We start from the raw sequence: 25,204 nt of genomic DNA, 5'->3' as shown, positions 1-25,204 counted from the left end.
TAGGAAGATTTTGGAAATATTTTTATTGCCGATAATTAAGACTGAATACATGGGGACACAACCAGCCTGGCATCAGCCCCACAGCTCACTGATTAACATGTAGTACCTCATTTGTTTAAGTCATACAAAAACATAAGTGTGGAAACACATATGACATACATGTCATATGAACCTGAGTCACAATGTCTTGATTTCATCAAGAGAACTCAAACATGTACACACTAAATGAACACTGTTTTCATGTTGAAGAAATTCAGATTTGTCCCATATGACTTTAAAGGCCACAGGAGAGAAAGACATGGTGAAGGTAGGGGACCAGGAAAAGAATCCAGATGGTGGAGGAGGGGGTGAGGGCGTGGGGTGAGTAGGGGGGTAAGTGGACCTGATGTTCCACAAAACCTTCTGGGAGTCTGAGAGTCTCCTTGACTTGTAAAGGGAAACCAATCAAACACACAGTTACAGGAAGAAACAATGTATAATGCATAAGTCATTAGCTCCCAACCCACAGTAAAAGACAGGAACATGAAGGAGCCAAGAACTAATGGAGTCACGACGATTACGCTTCCATTGTGCTGCACTTCACAGGTGTCTCAGATGATTCACCTCATCTCTCAATCGTTCCCCTTCCTTTAACACCAGGTAGATAAACTCTGTGGCTCTATTGTTGATGCTGAACAAAAAGTGTGGTATTTTTCCACTGAAACAAAAACAGTGTCACTGACCGTCCCTGATCCTCTGCAGCTGTTTGACTGGCGCAGGCTACTACCACTGAGGGGAGTTTGTTTATTTGGGGACCAGTTGAGTCCTCTGACCTCACCACCCTGTTTACGTCTCCAAGCTTCCCGGACCTCTTAAAAAACACAAGGAGGATCGTGCCAAATGACCCTGGAGCTGAAGCCAGCTTAAACACAGTATCTGAAGGAAACACAGCACCATCATCCATCAGTGCCGCACTTGAAATCTTTTCATGCAGTTTTAAAATATATGCGTGGGGGTTCTGTGAGGTAACTTTGAATAAGAAATTGAATCTGAACAAGGGACAACACTGTGAAAGACTTAAGGAAGATTGTGGACCCTCCCCTTGACTTACCCCCTATATAATTATGTATAAAGAATTTCAGAGGATGCTCACCAAATATACCTGCAATATCTGATTTTTCTGGCCACCTGGGGGCAGTAGAAACAAGCTGTCAACCTAAAACTGACACATTATCACTTTATCAACTGTTACAGCAAACTTGTCGGCATACACACCCAACAGATATGGAGCAACATTAGCATCTATTTGAAGATGTGTATCTGGGAACCTGTAGAATATAAATATAATACTCACTCAAACTTCAGATCTGCTTTGGTTTGGGGAAACATATCTGGCTTTTAGCTGCTAAATGTTTCACTATATTCACCAGCTAGATGCTGCTTTGCCTGCTCCCTGGTGCTGGTAACTCACAATGGGTATGTAGAGCTTTTTCCACACAAAACTGTGATCTGCTCCTGGTGCTAATAGAAATGATGATTTCTAAGTGGTTAAAATAATTAAGGTATAAAAGTGTAAAACCAAAACAATGAGCTGAAAGATGCTAAAACGCTCCATAGAGCTGAAGGGAACTGCAGAATTGGGTGATGATTCTCAGAATTTATCTCTACAAATGGCACATTTCACATTATACAACCTCCTTTCTTACTCTGTCTGATCATTTTTATGCAGTGTTGAATTCTCTTCAGGGTGCAAGATCTTAGCACACAGAATGTTAAAATTCTTTGTTGAACAAAGCAGTGTGGAAATGTGTTGTCAGTCAGTTCAGGTAGAAGGATTCCCTTATGAATTTAAATGAATCTATGTGACATCCACATCCATTTGTTCATACTGTGTCTGCTTGTGAATCATTCTGTCTGTTTGTTAGTTGTGTTGGCAAGGCCGCTCTCCTCTGTATCACCTCTGGTGTTCTTTGTCACACAGGAACAATTTCCTCTAAAGTCGTGTAAGGAATAGAGCAGAGGTTGACACCAGGATGTTGTGCAGATTGTATTCCTGCCAGGGTGGGACAACATTACTGAGGACAACAAGGCCACTGTCCTGCTGAGCTCTAGTCTTGTCAGTGACAGCAGGGCTCACTGCACTAGAGTGTTTCCTCCCCTGTCTGTGTTTGTGGCAGCTCGGTCACTCCCTCTGCTGTGGAGCACTGATCTGATTCACGTTCACAGCTGCCCAACAGCTTAAAATCAGAATTAAAGATGAAGTTTATCCTCCAGACTAATGACACTAATGTTCTAACTTTTGCACCTTCTGACTGACTTTCCAACGGCCACTCATTCCATTCAATACTTAATCCAGAGCTAAATATTTTCTCATATTGACATGAAATTCACTGGATGTTCTGGGTGTCTAGACAATGGTGACCTGCTGACCTTTCGTCCAACATTTTCATCAGTACTCAAGACAGAGAAAAGATAACAAACTCTTTTAAGCAAATTATGAAGAAATTGGTCAGATTTAGCAAAATATTTACATTTTGATGAGTTTTACATGGACAGATCAGTTATCAGATTAGTGCACAATGTGTACAAGCCTCCATTTGCATTAACCACCTGCGCTGAACTTAAACTACTGCCATAAATCTGTCAAAGCTGTGTGAAGGTGACAGATCCATAGAAACCCACCGTGTTGTAGTGTGCACGTATAAGAATGCTGAAACAACTGTGTTGGCCGATTCAACACAGTTGTGTGTGTGTGTGTCCTGAAAGCAGAATGAAGTGCTCCCCTCCCCTTGTTGTTGTCATCACCTTGAGCTCCATAACATCCAGCAGTGCCTCCACCCTGGAACGAACAGGATGTCTAATTCTAGACCACTTCCTGTATGACATTCCTGACCTGGGCTGCCTTCCTGTCAGACTCTCTCAGACTCTGTATGTATAGATCATCTATGGCTCAACCACCTCAACTTTTACATTCGTTTGTATGTGAATGTAAATGTGAGAAATTAAGGGATGGGGAAGACATGGACATCTGTCTAAAATAATATTGTTTATGGATTTTATGGAAGGAAAATTAAAAGGGATATTGCAGTATATATGTAAGTAAAAGCCACTGTCTGAACTGCTTTTGTAGCCATTATATTCCATTTATTTTATTGGTACCTTCCATTAAGTGCATAGAATGAGAGTTCACATGAATAACATTTAGAACAAAGTGACAGACTGATATGTGAAAATACATGGAAAAGAACAAGACATCAGACAGAACAAACTACATCCACTGTAGCAGTGTCACTGCAGTCCCTTCTTCTACCTCGCCAGTTCTGGTGTATTACATATATAACATGGCTTTACATATGTAAATACAGGATTATATATATGTGCTGTAAGACAAATAATGCACTGAGGAATGTGAGTGAACACTTCAGGGCACTGAGAAGGAAGTCAAACCCTAAGACACCAATGACACAAGAGGAATAGATACAGATGCTGAGCCTTATCTCTTCAATCACAGCAATAAGTGAAATAACAACCACATGTCTGTTGGTTCAGTGGAACAAAAACCTCCATTAACTTCTACTTAGTATGGATTGAGTGTGCCCCTCATCAAAAACTTCTTATTTCTCAGAAGCAGACAGTGTCTACATTCAATATTTATTAGTGTATCTATATAAATTAGTTTATCCTTCCAGTCTAAATGAGACAAAAATACAACTTGAAGCAAAACAGGAAGTAGTGTAAATCATTTCAAAAATATAAGCTTCTGCAGAAGTTTCACCTTAGCTACTGAAAGTGACCAAATAATCGTGCCAACAAAGGCTAAAGCAGCTGATTACCATGGAAAAAGTCAAAATAAAACCTGATTTCCACAAACTCATAATAAAGAAAAACTAAAAATATTCAAATGGCAACTGAAACTTATCAAATAAAAGTGAAAACCAACAGTAATGATTGGATTCAGATTAAAAGAAAAAATCTGAAACTCATAGATAGCTCCCAAAGATAAATCAACATGAGATACATTACATTTTGTCTGGCTATATGTTTGTAATTTGGCTGTTTCATTTCAACAGTGAAACTGAGCCTGTAAAGAAGCTTATCATCTCTCTGAGCTGCAGCTCTGAGATAAAGAATCTAAATCCTGATGTCAGCTCATACTGTAAGAAGCTGCATCTGAGTATGTATGTTGGTTTAGTGATGGAGTTACAGTATGCTCTCCCTCAAGTTCCCACTGCTCAGTGTGTTTGACTGCTGACTTTCTGTTTGGGTTGCTGAGGTTCGGTTCCATGTGTGAAAGTCCAAAAGGACTTGGTTGAGTTTCTCCATCCAGTCCAGTCGCTCCTGTTTGGTGTCGGCTGAGAACCAACTCCTGAACAAGAGGGAGCAAAACCCATCAGTCTGTCTTCTTTCACAATTAATCTCAAGCTGCAACCCAACTGGTGATGTCACAGAAGGTGTTTCCCATCAACTGTCTAAAGTAAAACACCCACTGTGACATCACTAGTTGGGTGCAGCCAGAGAAGAATACCTCATGCTTACGGTCAACAAACATGGCAATCCCTGGGACCTGTTTTAAAGCGCTCAATGATAACTAAAAGCTAGTTCATGTATTTATCACTTAACACTTCAAAAACTCCAGAAGGTGTAGTTTTTCAGGGTGTTGAGAGTTATTTCTTCAGACTTACTTGGCCAGGGCTTCCTGGCTGTGGTCCTGCTGCTGATGTGGGACGTTGCTCACAAGCTCAAAGGTAAAAGGTCGAGCACATGAGTCCCTCTTGACAGGCCTGACACACTGACTGGGAGAGCTGGACAGAGAGATGCTGCCCTCTGCTTCCTGAGATGTTCAAACAGAAAACTGAATCAAACCTGATGGAGGAAACTCGGTGACGTTGTCTGCACATCTGTCAGCTGGTCTGTTCATACCTTGGTTTCTTTGTCATTGGGGTGGTTCCAGTACGACATGCTACATCCCTCCAGGACAAAATATCGGCGATGCCACACCCCGTATCCACTGATCAACTCAAACATTGTCTGAGAACAGACCCAAAAAACAGAGAGGAGACTGAATTTGATGCAACTAAATGCAACAAAAACACATTTACACTGTTTCCCAACATTCTCCATTTGCTTGAAATCATAACATTTTAAAACAGTATGACACTAAATCATTTGCTAAGGTGGGCGTGTTTGTAATGTAGCCAGAGTGTTGAGTAGAAGAGAAACATTACTGACCAGGAAGCCTTGGTGCTGCACATTAGAGTGACTCTCGCTGTCCAGGCGTAAGTAGATGTTGCCCTCTAGAGGAGAGAGAAAAGGCACCTACAGTCCAGAGGAGGAGAGGGAGGGGACACGCTGTAAAAAGAGGTATGATGTGGAGGACAGAGAAGCAAGAAACAGAAAACTATATGTTGAAGAATTTCATTCCAACATGCTCTTCAAATCAGTTAAAGAAAAGCAACCTGAAATCAAAATGTTCGGGTCAAACTGTCATCAGATGTGGGATTTTATTTTTACCCCTTAGAAATGCTAAATCATCAAGGGAATCAGGAAGGGATATGTGGTGACTGATAAGAATCAGGGGGCATCTACATCATTGATTCCAAAAGTCTTGTTCCTGCCCATCCACACTAAAACACAACCCCAGAGATTTTAAAGTAAACAGCATTTCCAAAAGGCATACTGCATTCTGGAGGGAAATTCTTCTTGTATATTTAGACAGCTAACAGAAACATGAACGTGACATGTGGAGCCAACGTAATGAATGTTTAAGATCAGATGGGAAAGAACTTGAACTAAAAAGAGGAAATTCCATCAGCAGATTATTTGTATGACTGAAATCATGAGCTAGAGGTTAGTTAGGGGAAATGTGAGAGGTGAGGGGGTGACAGCGTTGAGAAAAAGAGTGAAACCTTTTCCTGAAATTCATCTCCCAGCAGCCTCCTGATTTTGCCTTCAAGTTTCATCTGAGTGGAGGAAGCAAGAAAGAGAGAGGAGTGGGAGAACACAGGTTACATCACCAGTGAACCCACCCATGTGCAGAAAGCGCTCACAAAAAATAATAAAAGGAGCAAAGGGATTTATTAGTGGTGCCTGAAGTGCTGAGCTTCTGTTTGGTCACAAATAAAATGCACAGACAGTGACAGTGGATGTGTTATATGGACCAGGTGTTCAATTAAAAAGCATCTACATGGCTGCACATATAAAAACTTATTGATATAATGTTATTTTTTCCATGGCAAACTGACACACGTTTCTGAGTTGATATAAATATGGTGTATTATATCACTGGAATTCACCAGTTCCCTCAAAGTTTTACTGATGCTAAGTAAGTTTTTTAACTTTTTAAATCATTCAACTGACCAACAATCCTGATTTCATCAACATCACTCAGTAAATCGTTCAGGCACAATCTCTGGGCCCAGAGTAAGAAAACTGTGTTTTCACTTTCATTCTTAAGGATGCCAAAAACAGTGTGAGCAGCTCTTCCCAGAAATATCGAGACAGACAGTTACCTTATCCAGAGGGAACTTGCTGTGTCCCAGTGAGGCCAAGGTGATCTTATGGGAGCCGACGAGACAAAAGTTACTGGAGCGACGAGTGTTGAGAGCAGGAGGAGCAGCAGCTGAAGGACCAAGGAGGACAGAAAGTGAAACTGCCACAACATCAAACTGACAGTTTATTTTTGCCATTAGAGAGCTCCTGAGTTTAGTAAAATGGGGAAAATGAAAACCTCAAACTCACACAAATACTGACCAAAATAAACTTAACTTACATGTCAGACTGTTACTGGATCTCTGTTGAAAACAAAAAAAAGGTTTAGGTGACATTTCTGTGTGAGGGGAAAAAAAAAATCTAACATCCCACTCAGGACAGTATTTAGGCATGAAACTGAATACTCACTGTGATGGTGTTCAGAAGCTTTCTTGGTGTGACCTTCATCATGTAAAAACATCCATAATGAGTTAGACTGTAATTAATAAATACACACCTGGCTCATTATTTGAGAGAAATTCAACCACTGACCCGTGACTTGGTGGTGGCCCGGTCCATGCTACAGTTACTGGCTGAAGTGTGGGACTAGATGGCACAAAACAGACACATTAAAAATTCACATATTACACTGATTTAACAATGCTGTGCACTGAACAACTTGGAAAAAAAGTTATGAAACAGTGAAATGGAGTAAGAAAGTAACCAGTGCTGGGCAGCTCTCTCACATGGCCAGGACACCAAACAAACAAATTATATGTACTATGTATCTGCTCAGGCTAACCAACATTAGCTTCCGCTACAGGACTGATTATGTCAGAATCAGACTACATGTTTTTTTTTTTGGTCTTTCATGTCCGTGTCTTGGTCAGGAGACTGAGTTTGGCCCCCACCAGTCACTGTTCACATCCTTGTGTGTCGTTGGGGGAGAAGGGTGATAAGTGATCAGTATGACTGTTAAAAACACTATATAAATGCTCTCCATTTACTAGCACTGAACAACTGCAAGTACAATATCTAAATCTCAGGAATTGCAGTTTTTTTGATAAAGGTAAAAGTGTCACAACATACCGTTAGAAATCAAACACTGTAGTGTTACAGTGACACATTGGCCTACAAATCATATTTCCAGATGTATGGGAATATTCTTGTTTGGTACAGACCCCAGCAAAAATCAAATCATCATCATCATTTTTATACATACATTTTCTTTCCACTAATTTTGTGACTGATATCGCAATTCCAATGTCTGTCAAAGTAATCGCTAAATGTTTTTTTGTTGCCAATTGCCCAGTCCTACCATTTACCATTGGGCCTGATGCTGGAAATTTGTGGTAGAGCAGGTGGTCCATCTGGCATGACAGGCAATTTCATCTGAATGCTGCAGCCATGATTGTATATCCAAGTCAGTCTGTCTATAAAAGCCACTAGCATGATATACTTTTTATAACATAGGTTGAAAAAGCATGTTCATCACTTCCATAGCAAGTTATTTTACTTTTGTCTACAACGTTGCCAGCTAACAGCACACTACCTTACAACAACAAGCTAACAACATGTCAAACTAAGGAGCAATCACCTGCAGCATGCTGCTCAACTCACCAAGCAAAAGCTAACAGCATGCTAAGTCAACCAGCACAGCACCTGAGCTGCCAAACAAACTAAATAATCTGTCAATAACATCACTAGGTCTAGCCTGGAATAAATATGATTTTCAGAATAAAGATGATATTTAATTAAGCTGAAATATTTATAATTGATGTCCTATTCATAACATAAGCATGCAGTCCATTACTCTGAACTCCTATGTGTAAATAATAGTAAACTGATTTATGTTGGGGAAAATACTATTACTAGAACTACTGCAAATCAAAATGTTATTGTTTTGTCTCACCAGACTGTAGACTTCCACATCAATCTCAAAGGATGAGCGAATATCCTTCCTGGAAACATTACGGAGACAAACAAGTCAAGATTATAGATTTCCACTGAAATAACCACATCAATAGTCACAAAACTCTTTCAGTTCCATGGGCAAGTGAGCCAAGTCATATTTCAGAGGTCTAGTTCACATAGACATTTATTAAACTGGGGTGTTTTCCTCCTATATACAGTTCAGTATATTTATCTTATTTCATTCTTATTTTATTCTATTTATATTTTGTATATTTAGCTAAGACTTTACTGTGCATAAGAGTTTACTGTGCATTTTTTTTATCCTATTAAGAGTCTACTGTTTATTGTTTTTTTTTTAAATCCTATTCTCTATACCTGTATGCAAGCAGTTTTGTTGTTGTTTGCAAACTGTCCTGTGTGCTGCTTCTGTCTGTATAAGCTGCTGGAAACTTAATTTCCCTAAGGGAGTCATCCCAAAGGGATCAATAAAGTCTAGTCTAAGTCTAAGTCTCTAAGTCTATGTCATTCTTTCAAAACACATTGTCAACAGTGTGTAAAACCAACAGGTGGCGATATAACCCTCACCATAAAGCCATGGAAATAGAAAAAGCTACATACATAAGTGATGGTTAAAAAAATTTATGAGTACACGTGGACTTGGTCAGAACTTCAACATGAAATTTGTGCAAAAAGATGTGATTTGCATCACAGTTATTCATTAGTTATTTAAATAATAAATTGCAGCTTACAGTGTGACAGATGTAGGGAAGGAGATAGTGTCTCCATTCTGAGCGTCAGCAGCTGTAGCCAGTGGGGTGGCGATGATGTTGCACGGCCCGTAGCGGATCAGGATGAAAAAGTAGTGACTTGGCCGACCTGAACAAGTACATTACACAGTCCTTTCAAAGTCATTGTCAACTACAATGTTTGTGTTAATTAAGCCCTGGATGTTAAAATGAGCAGTTTTTATTGACGTCATACAAAAGCATCAATATGTTAAATAACTGAGCCATTTAAAAACACAAAATAGCAGAAAAGCTTTCTTGCTGTGCTACCTGTTCGGCTGTGTGAGGAGCAGACAAATTCAACCTTGAGAGGCAGCTGGATGTTTGTGATGCTGACAGTCCCTCTGCAGGGCTGCTGGGAGACATACTCCCTGTCTTCCCCTGTGCCCTCTCGCAGTCTCTGAGTTCCTCTCCTCCCTCAGTCTGGCCACCTCTGCCAGCAGGGCAGAACGTTTCTCACCTGAAACAGATCACAAGAATAAGGAAACGGAGAGATAAAGGAGAATAACATGAAGTGTCGATGCCATTACTATTAAATAAACAGGTAAATGTATGTGTCTAATATTAGTAATACTGTTGTTGTTTATCAACTGAATGTAAAATGTGCCAACATAGTAATGTGAACATGGCTTTCTATCTATGATGCACAAAGATGCTTCTATTAAATCAAATAGTGCTACAGTCTACTTACAGGAGACTAGCAGTAGTTTTTCAGCCTCAGCCTCCTCCAGTGAGCCTCGTCCATGCTCCTCATCAGTACAGCAGCTCAGAGCCTGCAGGGTCTGGTTGATCACAGTCTGCAGCTTCCCTGCTTCTTCATTAAGGGCCTGAAGGAACACAGAACAACACCTAGCATCATGGATAAAGGAACATTTGCACAAGATTTAATTCAATCAAACAGAAGTCAGTTTCAGCAATTGGACAATTTACATTTTCAAATGGCAGGAGTTAGTAAAGTTAGTGTTTGGCAGTGGGAACAAGATAGTTAGAGTTCATTCTGAAAACTGACTCATGTACTGTGAGAGTCTGGCTTTCTCCAATAATCATAAACTGTGTTACACACCGTGATTTTCTCCTTGGTGTTGACAGAGTGTTGAGGTTGTGACTTCTCTGGAGCTCGTCTCTGAACCCCAGGAGTGACACTCTGAATGGTGGGCAGCTTACTCTGTCTTTGTGTACGGTAGGCATCAATACTGTCAAACACAGAACCAACCAACAACACATTAGAGTTAAGCATGATATAGTACAATATATATTCATATTGAAGGTTATTAAACATTTATTATTAAACACTGGGCTTGTAATTTCTCAGATTTGTCACACCAGTCTGGAAATAGACAGCACTGATGATTCAAGACTGAGAATTCAATCAGGGTTTATTCCAGATAAATGGCTGTGCTGCTGCTGTGACCTGTACCTGTACAGAGGAGCAGATTCAACAGGAGGGGTGGTGGTCTCTTCTGGAGTCAGGAGCAGAGATGGAGGGTTCGATTCCTGGGTTGCTGCTAGCCGCTGTTGGTGGAATACAGAACATGAACACACAATAAATATTTTTTTCAGTTTTTGAATACATTCAACTCCAGAGAGCTCCCATAATGGAAATCATGTATTGACATCTCAAAGTTATGAGTTAACCTTACCAGAGGGGTGACCACAGCTTCAACAGACTTGCTGAGAGGAGAGAGGATGCCGCTGGGAGGGAAAGTGAGCAGCTCATCTCCATTGCTTTCAAGATTCTCGCTGTCATTACACTCGTCTTTGACCTCTCCCTCTTCATTTTTATCCTTCTCTGACTCCGTGTCCATTTTATCTTTGTCTCCAGAGCAAGCACCAATACCACTGTCGCGGTCCTCAGCATCTTCATCAGTCTCCCGCTCTTCCTCCATCCTTCCAGCATATTCCAGCACCTCCTCGAACATCCGATCAATTATTTCAGTGGTGTTGGTCTCATCGTGAGAGCTCAAGTCAACATCTAAGGAAAGAAACATTAAAAATGTACCAAATCACTTTCAGAAGTAAATACGGATGGATTTCTATGATAGGTAGATAGCTCATGAGTGTTAAAAATAAAGAGAAGCCACAACAGATGGTCACCCACATGTCTCAGCTGTATGCCCTGTCACCTTTATTGTAAGTGCACTCGTGCAATACCAACTGTATACTTGAGATGCCTTGGTGAGTACAAAAGAAACAGCAATACCAACATCTCTGAACAACACCTGTTAGCTTGTGTGCAGCATGTCCAAATCACCCTGCATTTTCAAAAACATGCTGCTCTTAATGTAGACCCAGTGTGTGCAGGTTAGCAGTGGTCAGGTTCTGTCTTACCAACAACTTCACCAGTGTGCTCCACCTCTCCTAAGGTGTCCTCAGGAAACCCAGGTGCTCATACATACATCTGGTTACTGTTCTCACCTGACATACTTGTCTCTGCCCTGGACTCCACAGAGATACTGGTCTCAGACAGGGATGAGTCATTGATTAGCTCAGGCTCCAGGATAAAAGTGACTTTCTTTAAGCTCTCTCCTCCCTCTGCCTTGTGAGTTTCTGCCATCAGCCCATCTTTAACACCCTGCCTTTCATCTACTGCTTCCTGATCCACTTTCTCCATCTCCAAAAGGCCCTCTGACACCTGGACCTCTGTCAAGCTCAGAGCACCATCATTTGTATCAGCATCTACTGGTTCAGCATAAGCTTCTGTGTTTGGCTGTGCTACATCTTCAGTGTTTCTTTGTAGTTCCATATACACTGTCTGTGTTTCTTTCAGAGCCTGAGCTACATCTGCAGAAGGAGATGGCTCTGTTTGTTTCATTCTGCTATAAGGACCTGTTCTGTTTGACTCTAGATCCATGTTTTCTTCTTCTATGGTGATTGTCTGGATGTCCTTTGACTGTTGACATATACCATCCTCATCAGTACACCCTTCTGTGTCTCTCTGATCTTGCCTTATTGTAAAAATATCAGCATCTCCTCTAGCTGTTTCCTCATTACATTCTTCTAAATTCACTTGGTCTCTGTTTAAAGTAGACTGGTCTGTCACAGAGTCCACATCTGGTTTCTCATCTTTCTGCATTTCAGAGGAACCATCAATCTCAGCAGAGACGTTAGCAAAATAACATTCACTGTCCTGGATGACAACACTACTTCCTTTCTCTTTTTCCACTATGGATGATTCTAACTCCCCCTCCTCCTCTTTAGCACACACATCTTCCTCCTGTTCCTCAGCTATGACAGACTCTCCCTGTTTGTACGCTGTGTGTTGAGGATATGTCCACAACCATAACTCCTCATCTGTTGAAGGCTCAATCACCTCTTCACCGTCTGAAGACTTTTCATCTTCAAATGAAAACATCTCTGACCTGCTCTGTTCAGTTACTTTGGAAACCTCATCCATTTCCTTTGACTTGTCTAGACGAGTTGATTCTAGCAGTCTCTGTTCATCACCTGACACATTCTGATCCTCACTGAAAGAGGTCTTGGAGAGACTCTGATCCTCACTAAAAGACAGCATCACTACAGTCTGGGTCTCTGGTTCTTGGGATTCACGCTGTTCTTCTTCATTTCCAACTGAAGCCTCATGGTCTTTGTCCTTCATGAGTTCTTCACCCTGATGAGTATTTTGCTCCTTCCGTTCCATTCGCAGCTGCCCTTCACCAGAGCTTTCAAGCTCTACAGATACTGTTGGGGCTTTAGAGACACAATGTGCCCTTTCACCTGTTGAAAGATTAGTCTCACATCTTAACACTAGTAGTGTAAGCACCATATTTAACATTAGAGTAGGTACAACTATTAATATCAACCCACAAGCTATTTAAATTCTGTAGGATAAGATACAGATTGTATCAGGAAAACACAATAACACAGCTTAACAAAAGAAATACATCTGGCATGATAGCAAATGTAAGGACTGACTGAATTTTAAAAATGCAAGTCAACTCTTTTTGTACTTGCTGCTACTGGTGTGTCTCTACTTGTAGAAAACACTGTATTAAAATAGGGATGCACTAATCCCAATTTTTCTACCTAAGTATTGATTCTTCCCAAAACCTAGGGTACTGATTGATCTGATACTAGTGCTTTTTTTCTTTTTAAAATGATAGTCTGTACACCACACTGTGTGGAACTCATTACTCCATGTGCAAAATAACCTCAGTTTATAACAACTGACTTGGGTAGCGACACAAGAGCCTACCAAAGGATTTAAGACCAAGCATCAGCAGGCAAGACACAGGGTATGTCAGCTGAGTTTACCAGCAAAAAGGAGCTGCCACTACCTCTGCAAAGAGAATAAAGAAACAACCACCAAACTCTTCAACAACACTGAAGCCTCACAGCCAGGCGAACAACAACAGGACCTTGCAAACCAGCAAACCAAAAATGCATCTTCTTTTTCCTTTAATGAACTTGGTAATGTAACTGGGTCTAGTTTACTCTACCTTACATAACATATATATAGCTAAGAATATGACTATTCAACTTGGTATTGTATTTGTATTGCATTGTACGCCCTGAGCTTTGTTGTAATGTCTGGTTATAGTCTGTTTAGTCAGATTATTGGTTAATGTTAGCACATTCAGCACTTAAAGGATTGAGGGTACATCTCTTTTAAGCCATGCAGCCTGAAACAAAGCAGCCACTTTGAATTGGCCATCTTATCATCAGTCAGTGTAATTCTGTCAGTGTACTGGATTGGTTCATCACTGGTTAGGAACAAATCTTTGGACTGGGCTTTACTATGTATCATACAGTAGTCCATGGATACTGTCTATGATAGATAAACATCAATCCAGGACATTCATGCATCTAGGCACATTCATACTTCACCCAGGTCAAGTCTAGGGAAAGAAAGTATATACATTTCGTTATGAGTAGTTTATCGAGGAAAACAAGATGCCAAAAATCATACCTGTTGTATTTACAGGTTGCTTCTCTGCACCTGATGTAGGACCTTCTGTGAAGCTGCCATCTTTCATCTCATTATGACCATCAACCTGCTGGAAGAAACAATATCATCAGCACCAGGATTAAAGAATAAGCAGCAGAGATGAAGAGCACTGCTCTGTTTTCTGTAGATTATTGCAAATAAATAAGTAAATATACAAACAAACAGATATGATTGTGATTTTATTTGAAGGGCATCTTCAATATACACGGTGTATTTCCATTAAAGGTAACTAATAAACTAGAATACATTCTTTTAAAAAAGTTAAGTAACTCCATCAAATCTAATATCAAGAAAAAACAAACCATCAAACCAGACAAAACAGGTACTGTAGGAAATGACCTGAGTAACTAATAACGAGGTGGAGTGGTGCTAAATAGAAAAATAAACCCCTCTAAGGTTTTCCAGTCCACACTGTAAGTATTTAGACAATTACGACTGTGTTTCAGGACATTCAATTGGAAATATAAAAATGTATTCTTCATAAAGTGCCATGTCTCAGATTTAAATCAGATTATGTCAAAACTGAAAGAACTGTGTGGGAGATACGGCCCTTTTAAACACACACTGCCTAAATTGTAAGGGTTAGGAATTAACTGGTCAGTTGTGTGTTGTTTTAATTAGTTCATGTATGTGAAGCTGAGAGTTAATAGAGTTGCAATTTTAGATTGAAATGGAGCTGTCTGTCAATATGTGGAGTAAAGAGGTGGCCATGCAAGTAACAACGATAATGATAATAAGGCCCAAAAACAGCACAAAAGTATTCCATAAATATCAAAGGTCGGGTTTTCGCAAAAACAAGATTTGGGTACACTTTTTAAAAAAGCAGGTATTCACAGGGAAAGTAGAAAATGGAAAATGACAAGCAGATGATGGGAAAATGATGTGTAAAGTGAAGAAAAACCCTTTTATGACCACATAGCAAGTCAAGAATGCTCTCCAGTATGTAGGTTTCCATGTCAACAATTAAGAATAGACTTCGTGAGAATAACCTCAGAGGATTCACCACAAGATACTGGTAAATTTCAAAAAAAGAAAGACCTCGTTGCAAATTACAAAAACCACCAGGTGGAACAAAGCTCTGTGGACTGATGAAACAAATATCAAGCTCTATCAAAGTGATGGGAAGAGGACTGTGTGGAGAGAAAAAGGAGCAACTGATGACCCAAAGCCACCTCTTCTGTTCGAACATGATGGTGGTTCTGTTATGGTTTAGGAATGTACGGCTGCAGTGGAACTGTCACATTGGTATTTACAGGAGCATTCTGTGCTCAGATTCAACCAAATGTCTCAGAGATGCACTGGAAAACATTTCATCACTCAGCAGGACAATGATCCTAAACATATGGTCAAAACAGCCAAAGAGTTTTCATGGTGAAGAGGTGGAATATCCTCGACTTAAACCTGCTCAAATTAAAGCTGAAACATGGCTCTTAAATGTAGCAATTATTATTTAATTTATGTTTGAATGTGCTGAAGCTCAGAACCTGAAGAACAAAAACTGTCTAACCATCCAAGCACTTGGTCTGGACTGTATACCGTACATTACAGGGACTGTGAGGATAACCACTGTGAAACTTAAAGAAAATGTATGAAAACTTCTCTGTGGAGCAGTTTATCACCTCATTATGACCCCACACCAAATAAGACAGTAACTTTCCACTGCTGTTCATGTGTGAAGTGTGAAGAGAATTCCTTTATTCCACCAGTGAGCAGCCCACCAAAACCACACCAGACTACCCTCCTCTGAAGAGTGGAGCCATGTAAATGAGGACATTCTTCCACAACAGTGCTTCAATAGTGATGAGTTCCCTATTCCCCATCCAATTTAATTCTTATGAAAGCCAATTCAATATTACTTAATGTACTAGCTCAAAGTATTGCCCATGTGCAGGAAGTGACCAGACAGTACTGTGTGCTTTTTTTCTTTAACATCACTGACTCACATCCCAGGGCTGCATGGGAGGCCAATGAAATCTCCCTTTAGATCTAGGGACCCAGGAGGAGGGAGATGATGGGCCAGGAGGGGTCCTTACCTGCTAATGTTTACACAAGCAGGTGTGTATAAAAAAAACTAAACAAAATGGAAAAGAGCAGACTAAACAAAAATTACATTCACAAAAAAAAAAACAATTTAAAATATGAGTTGTCAATCATCTGCAGAGTCAGGTCCTTTAGGACATACTATGTTCTGACTTTGACTGTAATCTAATACAAAAATAATCTAAAGGACTGTGAGACAATTGAGATTATCATGGTCAATCTACGGTTTAGGAACCAAGAATTTCAACATGACAAGACAAACTTGACAGCTGGGACAAAAACATACTTGAATGTTTGACAGCCAAAATACCACAATCTCAAACCCACCTGAGCCAACGAGGGATCAGAGCTGCTCCTTTTGAGCCAGGCATTCTCACTGATTGGTTGGAAACACAACTGGTTCAACTCCTGCTCCCGTTCCTGAACCAGAAAACCATGTCAGATGTCAGACATATCCTTTTTAGGTCATCTCAAAATCAAATTCATTTTTAGAAAAAAAAATTACATTTAAAGACTTACAGACACCATTAGGCAATGTGGGTATATTATAATTAATTAATGGGTATAAATAATTTAATTCCTAATACTTTTGAGCTTATTTACCCTTCTAATTATGCATACTTGGGAGCTACAAATGTGCTGATCCCACTATGATACTACTCATGGTTTCAGTTATAAACCCATTCAGACAACCTGACGGATGCGAGAGGCCTGCTTGGAGCTGGGTGTTGTGGTGCCCTGGAGCTTCTGATGAATGTCAGATACAAAGTTAGAGCATGTCCGGGGGCATATGTTGGCAGGGCTCGGTGTGGGGCCAGCCTGGAAGACTGGCACTTTAAACCGCTCCATTCGCTGACTAAACTCTCCCTCATCTGAAGGGACAAGAAACAAAACAACAAACAAACAAACAAAATTAAAATAGTTTTTAAAAAAAAAAACATAAGTAGAAATTAAGTCATAAATCAAATAATTGATATTGATGTATTCTTGCCACAATCCAAAAAAAGTTTAAAGCAACACCATGTAACTTTGCTGAGCAATAGCGGCCTCTACAACTCAACTCACTTGTACCAGAGTGCCCTAACAATTTTTTCAATGCATTTAACAATGCATTCAACAGAGACAAGATTGATGTTCACTCTCAGAGGTTTCTGAATGTGCATATTCATATGCATGCTTACTGAGGAGATGCTCTCTGAAGCCCTTGTCATGGATGGCAGCTGATGGGCTGTCAGCCCCAGGATCCGACAAGCACCTCTGGGCCAGTGGAGCTCCTCCAAAATAAAAATAAAAATGCTGTTACAAACTATAGCATTTATCTATCATCCACACTGACTTGACACAGAATACAGAACCCTGGACAACATCTTGCATGCAGATAATCCAGCTTGACTGTTGACCTTGGCTACCATGACATGTCACCATCTTAAGCAGTAACAATAAAGCCTGCAAAAAAAACACTATAACACTATGTACAGATATGCACACATACACACTTAGTTGCCAGTTTATTAGCGCCAGCTAGCAGGGTCTAATGGAATCTAATACAACAGCCCTGCAAATGAATTCTACCTTCATATCTACCATCACCATCTATATATATATATATATTATATTATATATATTATATATATATATATATATATCGTGTTGCATCTGTTGTAGAGAGAGGTTGATGAACTCATGGTCATTTTAAAGGTTGTACTTTGTTAATAGTAGTCTGCTGAGTTGTATAGTGTTATACCTAGAGATGACTCAAATATTTTGTCATTTCATTGATAAAAAAATATTATTAGAATAGAATGGCTCTTTCAACAGGAAAGGTAGGATTACCCTCTCTTCTCTGGGTGAGCTGATGGACTCTGGACCGGATTGAGGGAACGATCGGTGTATCTGGCTTTGTCCCTAGCTCAGCTAAGCGTCCAGAGTTGGATGGTGTAGGACTACGGTTCTCCTGACCGGCTGCCTCCAGACGCCGTCGCTTCTGGCCATCACTCACCTCTGAAACACAAAATAGATAAACAACAAGTGATAAGGTAAATATATATACAATAACTGCCAATACCATAGTAAATATGTGGCCACTCTGTAGAAATGCAAACATTGGCATTCTTGTTAATAAAGGCACAAACAAACCTGCTGATGAGAGGACATTGTCTTCAGAGTCTGACAGAGGTGCTCTCTGTCTCTTTAAGCTGATGTTGCAACTATTTTCCTCACCAGCTTCCATATTGAGCTGCAAACACAGTGACATTATAGACTGAATATTTTGTTGAAGATGTCAGAAACATAGAGCTGTAGTACAAACAAGGGTCAGCTTTTTACAGGAGTTAGTCTTCAAAACACCTGTTTATGTGGTACTAAAATCGCGCAGGAAAGTAACAAAGCAGATATAAAAATAAGATTTTTATGTTCAGTGAGGGTCACGGACGTAACTATCATGGACCGTGTTAATAGGTTAAAACTCTTACTATGACATGATAGTTATTTGGTTAAAATTATTAATGCCAGCTGTCACATACTTTTATTCAGACAGTGCAAACACAATATTGGACTGAAATTTTTCAGCAATATCTCCAATTCAATGGAAGGCGACAACGCCCTAGCGTTTCAGTTTCAGCTCAGGACAGTTTAACATGAAACGCACATTCAATGCTAGCTGTGCTAGCAAGTCAGCTAAATACACAGCGTTATATTGTTAACGTTGTCAAGACATCAAAACCCCGTGTTAGCTCAATTTGATTACTCTTCAATTTTCGAGCACTGACAGCCTGCTGCTAAGCAGCTAGTTACATGAGCTACATTAGCTATCTTATGTTAGCAACGCTGCCTTTTGAGTCAACTCTGGCAGGATCATTTCAAGCTAACTTATGAAAAGTTGGCCAACAAAACGTTAGCCTAGCTTAGAATGGCAAGCTAACTTTAGCAGGAACAAACTCTCTTGGCGTGTTACAAAGTTAGCAGGGCATAGCAAAGCTACTGAAAATAGCTAAGCGAGTCATTTTGTTGTCTTACCTGAAAAGAAGTCTGTAAGAAACTACAGTAGTAAAACAGGTCCACGCTAACTGACGGGAAACAAGAAACAACACTTCTTGTTGTTTTGTGCTTTCAGTCTCCTCCTCTTCTAACTTTGAATTTCAGCGGGTCTTCTGACGTTAGTCGAACTACAACTGGAGTCCCATAAATACTCTTGAAGAGTGCTGATCTGGGAACAGACTAAATTCACCAGGCATGGTTGACTCGAAGGACTGCACAATTCTGTAATCTGATTCCACGTCTGCACCTGCTGCGTAGCTCGCAGTGAGGCCGCTTTACCGTATTAAACCAAGTAAATACGCAAATCAAGATTCCATTACTTTGTCGTGGTAGAGCTTTAACCAAAAACTGTACAGGTCAGTGTTTTGGTGTGTGACACATAGCTTTAACATAGCTAATAATTCGATGCCATATGAATGAAGTCTGTTTAACACATCAGTTGGTTTGTTAATACGCTATTTGTGCTGGTTCTGTCCTCATCCAGTTTTAGGACTCTGATCAGTGTGTGGTTAATCCTGGAATAACAGAAAGAAAATAAAATTTGAAAAGCCTGTGGTCAGGACAGAACAAATGGACTATAGCTGGAGCTACAGGCCTGCTTTGACTGCACTGATTCTGATGAAAAATGTATGTACTTCAAAAAACTTTATCTATTTTTTGAAAATATGATTCATTATAGACATAAGTTTATGTTTATTCTTTGTTGCCCTTGCTTCTACTGTATGTCCACGTGTATTTTCTTGAACATTTCTATTAGTACTGTTTGAGGGCCACTATAAACTAGAGTCAGCCCCCGTATGAACAAATATACTTGGCAGATTCTGATGTGTCAAAATCAGAAACCACAGTAAATAGGATGTTCATATCTTAGCCATATGAATCAGTCAGTCCTCTACTGAAACATCTCCCCCATGACATTTAGAGTATGTGACTAATTATATTATGTACCCAGGGTTCAGCAAATAGCTTCTACCATCTTTGCTTTCTCTGTTTTAAGACAGTATCTGAGGTCAGATGTAATTATGCATGTTCATTTATTTGCAAATACAAATGTATGTGTTGCACTGTGGGTCTATAGATGTATTTGATAGTTTATCCACATATGATAAACAGTGGCCTGACTCAGTTATAGCTGAATGAAAGTACTGTTGTTGTTGTTGTTTTTCTTTGACTCTGCTCTGTATGTGTTTTATTTAAATGGGGTAAACTGTACTATTTATTAATGCTTTTAATCTACTTTGTTTATCAGACTTAATCTCAGCACCATGTTGGATTTCAATAGCTGTGTTAGCATGTCTCCATTATTAGATGTTAAGATGGCCTATTCATTGAAATTTACTTGCCCTGGCCTTGTATTTACATTATTATCTACCATATCTGTGTGGACAGTCACGTAAAAGTCTTAATGTACTTTAAGTGAAATGTTCAGCTTTTGTCATATGTATTCTATTCTTTTGTTTTTTTTTCTTTTTTCTTTTTTTTTTTTTGAAGGACCGGATTTGGCCTATATGTGATGTATTCTACTGATCCAGTTACAGTGAGTTACAGTAGCAATAAGTGCAGTGGCCAAAAACTCATTTTCCCCAACAACTATCCCCAAGTAATACTATTTGAATCTATTTTGTGTTCTACTCAATCAGTGACATAGTGCAGAGACCGCTGACCTTTAATATGCCACCCTTTTATCTAAACTGAAAACCATCAGCATGGCACGGTGCATAGTGAAATACCTTATTCAAATAAAAATCAATTAAATCATGTGTCTTCGGATGAAGGAACTATTTACATTTGTTGATGGGTATGTTTATACTTATATTTTTGAATGTGAAACTTCATCGTACCACAGTTACATTTCCTTGAATATGTTGTATAGCTTGTCTGACATATTAGTAGTTTAACTGAAACATATGCAGCACATGCTTCTCAAATGTACAGCATCTTTGAAAAGGACATCATACGACATATTTTATATAAAAAGCTCATTGCATTAAATGTCAACCTGTTGACAGAGTTATGCAAATAAATTACGGTTAATAATCGCAGGGAAATTGATGGGGTTGCAAACACATGCATGAAAGTGATCTAAATAGGTCACAGCTGCATTGCTGAACCTTGAGTGGCGTACTTGACTGAAAATAGCTGTGATAAGATCTTGTGAACATCATGCTATCTTCATCACTTCAGTCTGCACCATACATATTTGCATATGTGGTGGAACTGAGCTCCTGATAGACTCTTAATGTAGTTTACCCTGGAGGAGGCAGAAACCAGTGTGATTTTGTGGCTGGAATTTTTTTGTTTTATTTCAAGTTCCACAGCCACCTGATTTAAGAACTTAAAAACCCTGAACTTTGACTTTTAAATTAGAGATAGAAAAAAAAATTATGGTTTGATACCACTAATGATGGATGAATAAACCCTGTGTGGTGTGAATAATATAATCACCTTTCTTACTGTATCTACAGATCTATCAAACCTCCAGACATACAATACACTGTATGTCAGTCCTCTAGGACTGTAAAAATCTTAATCTAGTACTTATTGCATTTAAAAATCCACTAACCTCTGAAGTGACTTTGGCAGTTTAAGTTTTCTTATTCTGTTTTCCTTTGCTGGATTTACCTGCCATGGGGAGCTAGGGCAAAAATAAGCTGTTTGGTCACGATTTACCCCACATTCTATTCATCTTGTACAGTATTACTATGCTTTTTTCCTAAAACACCTGGCACATGGGGAATAATTTAATTACAAGCATTAATCTATGAGTATAACATTAAAAAAAAACTACAACCCATTGACCTTAATAATAATAATAAAAGTCTTAAGGATTCTATGGAATATGTCAATAAAATGTTGTGATTGGCAAATATTGTACATGCTGGGTCATTCTGTGTGCCTTTGGTTTATGGAGCAGTTCATTTGCTGCCACTGAAAATGTAAAAGATGAAATGTTAACAATTAATTTTATGATTAAATTATTAACAAAATGTCTCTCAAACTTGAGTCTATTGAGTCTAATTCAAACAAAATGTGCTTCTTGTCTTTGTGTGTTCTTTGTGTGTGGTTTAAAACTCATAAAAGCATATAAGGAACTTGAATGAACAAGATAACCTTTCCACTAAGTAAATATAAACCGAGATGTAAAGATACTGAGGAATAGAATCTTCCACTGTCTCTGGTTGTAGACATGATTAAATCTGTAGACTCTCTACTTACTGTAACCTTCCTAGACAGCTGCAACTGTTTGATGTTTCTGTGCAGTGGAAAGTTGAGGAGGTGTGGGGGAATTATACTCTATGTTTTTTGGCTGACACACACATCTCAGTTCCACAATGGACAAAATTTATCAGTTTTACCCAAATGAGTAAACAGACTGTGTAAATGTTATTAAAGTATAGTTTAATATCGAGTTGAGTTTTTCCTTGAAATCAACTGGAGCCTATCCCAGCTGTTATTGGGCAAGTGGCAGGGTACACCCTGTACAGATCACCAGTCCATTGCAGGACCAATATATATATCGAGACACACAACCATTCACACTCACACCTACATGCAATTTATAGTCACCAATTAACCTAAGATGCATGTCTTTGGACTGCAGGAGGAAGCCAGAGTACCTGGAGAGAACCCACACAGACACAGGGAGAACATGTATACTCTACACAGAAAAGGCCTGGGCTTGAACTGGGGCTCAAACCCGTAACCTTCTTGCTATGAGGCAACAGTGCGAACCACTCCACCACCATACCACACAAGGGTAAACTGAAAAAAAAAAAAAAAAAAAAAAAAAAAAAAAAAAAAAAAACGAAGTGTGTCCTGAGTGTGACTGGTCATACCAGGCCAAGGAAGGCTGTAGTGTTGCAGGTTGTAGTGACTTGTGTTATTTTCTCTTTCAGTAGTTAGTGTCATGGTTCCTTCTGTGACCTGAGCCTCTCCAGTGTTTTCTGGTATTTTCCTCTGCTTCCCTAGAGCCTCTGCCTCTCTGCTCTCTGTGTGTGGAGGAGTGGAGCATCTTCTGCTTCACCTGTAGCTCATCGATTGTTGTTTCTGCTTCACCATGTGGTAACACATCTGGGCCACCGTAGTTGGTATTCGTGACGACTGTCACGCGTCTCCTGTTCTCCCAGTCCCTCATCTTTACCCCCCCAGTACTCTCTTCAATATCCATTAAAGCCACTTACTTTCATCATCACCAGTGTTCCTGCCTGTGTCTGCTTTGGGGTCCGACACAAGACGTCAGCTTTCCAGCCCTGTAACATACTGTGAATAAAGATAAGAGACAATGGATGAACGATTGATCTAAAGGTCTCAGTTGGTGAAAATTTGTTCCACTTGTACTGTATAGATGTGTGAAGTTGTTAGATGACTTACTAATGTAGTTGTGTTAATGATATGGAATGTGATATTATTCAAAAATGTGTACTTTCAAGCCCACCTTTTTAAATGTGATACTTCATATAATGAATATTGACCCTGAGTATATGTTTCTCAAGTCAAATTCTGTCAAGTATTCTGTAGTTTTTAGAGAAATTTGTAAATATACAGTATATATATTTTTTTATCAGTACTTAAATGATCTGCAGCAGTTCGAGCAATAGTCTTCCGCACACACTTACACCACATGGTGCTTTTTTGTGGCGATAACATCAGTGAGGTTTTAGCATTTAGATCTTCCCTGTATGGAAAGTTGTTGATTTCGCAAAGTACATTTTCTTTTGGGGCTGTGTGTGTGACCACAGCTTGAAACAAACATGATTACATCAGCATCATGTAAACCTCCGCCCTGATAACATCAAGAGATGCTGCTGATCTGTAGTGCTGTGTACTGTGTACATGCAATTTTATCTTAAACACAAATATGTTGCTTCACCCAATGCACATAACAACACAACAATAACTGCTAAACCTAATCTAGGTTACTGAAAAGACAGTGAAATCTTACTGTTTTTAGAGTTGATTATATGATCTTAGAAATGGCTAGATTAGATTAGATTAGAGATTAGGTTAGTTTACAATACATTTATGTAGTGCAGGGACATAATATAACACAGTATACAACATTTAGTTTATGTGATTCAAAGATTCAAAGGCTTATTTGTTATATAACTAAGGTGTTTAGTTAAATGCAGTATGGCTTGCTATGAGGTCTTTAAAAATGATAGCACCCATTTTGACAACTTTACAGACAAGACAGAAGAATGACACACAAAACACAGAAAGAGTGATTTAAATGAAAATCCATACTGCTTTTTGTAAGTCGCTGAATAATTACTACTCCATCACAAAAGACCATATTGATGTTTTGAGGTGGAAGCTTTTACATCCTGTCTCTGTTTAAAGATCATCTCTGGTGTCAGGTGTGAATGTCGTCTTTGATCATTCTCCAACTCTCCATTGATCATTTAAAGTGCTTCTGGTGGACGCTGTGACCAGTTTTGCTCAGGTGTTCACTCAGTCTCCATGGTCACTGCTGTTTCACTGATGTAGGTTAATGCTCCTCTGAGTCGTTGAATGTGAAATCATACACAACTCTCGACTTCAGAGTTTTGATTCAAGATGATTCTGTCACACATACTGTCCCCGAAATCAAGAATGAACTTCTATACTCCAATACAGAACTCACTGTACAGCTGGTGATCTGTCGAGAGAACAGTTTCCTTTGTGTATATCACATTTACTTAATAAGTTCATCTATAGTATGTGAGTTTTGTAACAAAATGCTTCATTGAAAAAAAGCTCATCAATGCCATCTTCAGTCTGCAACTCACAAAACCATGCTGTACAAAACAGCACCAAACTGAAGACCAAAACAGAGCTTGAAGGAGAGTAAATATTTGACTAACATTTATTTGGTTGACAGACTGTTGTGGGAATTTATAATGAAAGTATATGTATATGTATAATGAAAGCAGAATTCACACAGAGAAATAGTCTCTCCAAGTTTATTTCATGATCACACATGCACAGTAAAACAGTAGTGGGCAGGGGGAAGTTCCTCCAACTAAAGAGGCGGGCCAGCTTTCAGATACAAATATAT

General features: G+C 39.3%; 1 protein-coding gene across 1 annotated transcript; it reads right to left on the bottom strand.

The window, feature by feature from the left end:
• Window positions 1-3,101: 3,101 nt before the first annotated feature.
• On the bottom strand, window positions 3,102-19,377 carry si:dkey-30c15.10 (uncharacterized protein LOC559353 homolog). The gene is given in 26 exon segments (XM_051073630.1): window positions 3,102-4,345; window positions 4,662-4,810; window positions 4,900-5,007; window positions 5,209-5,295; window positions 5,886-5,939; window positions 6,489-6,598; window positions 6,749-6,770; window positions 6,877-6,909; window positions 7,000-7,053; window positions 8,360-8,408; window positions 9,111-9,237; window positions 9,417-9,543; window positions 9,545-9,606; window positions 9,838-9,973; window positions 10,210-10,339; window positions 10,564-10,658; window positions 10,787-11,118; window positions 12,591-12,860; window positions 14,053-14,140; window positions 16,035-16,127; window positions 16,459-16,551; window positions 16,825-17,003; window positions 17,313-17,405; window positions 17,965-18,132; window positions 18,268-18,367; window positions 19,147-19,377. Coding segments are annotated over 25 exon segments (2,919 nt in total). The 5' UTR covers window positions 18,362-18,367; window positions 19,147-19,377; the 3' UTR covers window positions 3,102-4,179.
• Between the last annotated feature and the right edge of the window lie 5,827 nt (window positions 19,378-25,204).

Source organism: Lates calcarifer, linkage group LG10, assembly GCF_001640805.2.
Source record: "Lates calcarifer isolate ASB-BC8 linkage group LG10, TLL_Latcal_v3, whole genome shotgun sequence".
Lineage (NCBI taxonomy): Eukaryota > Metazoa > Chordata > Actinopteri > Centropomidae > Lates > Lates calcarifer.
Note: the sequence above shows the minus strand (reverse complement) of the source record. Positions and strands in the feature narration are given on the sequence as shown.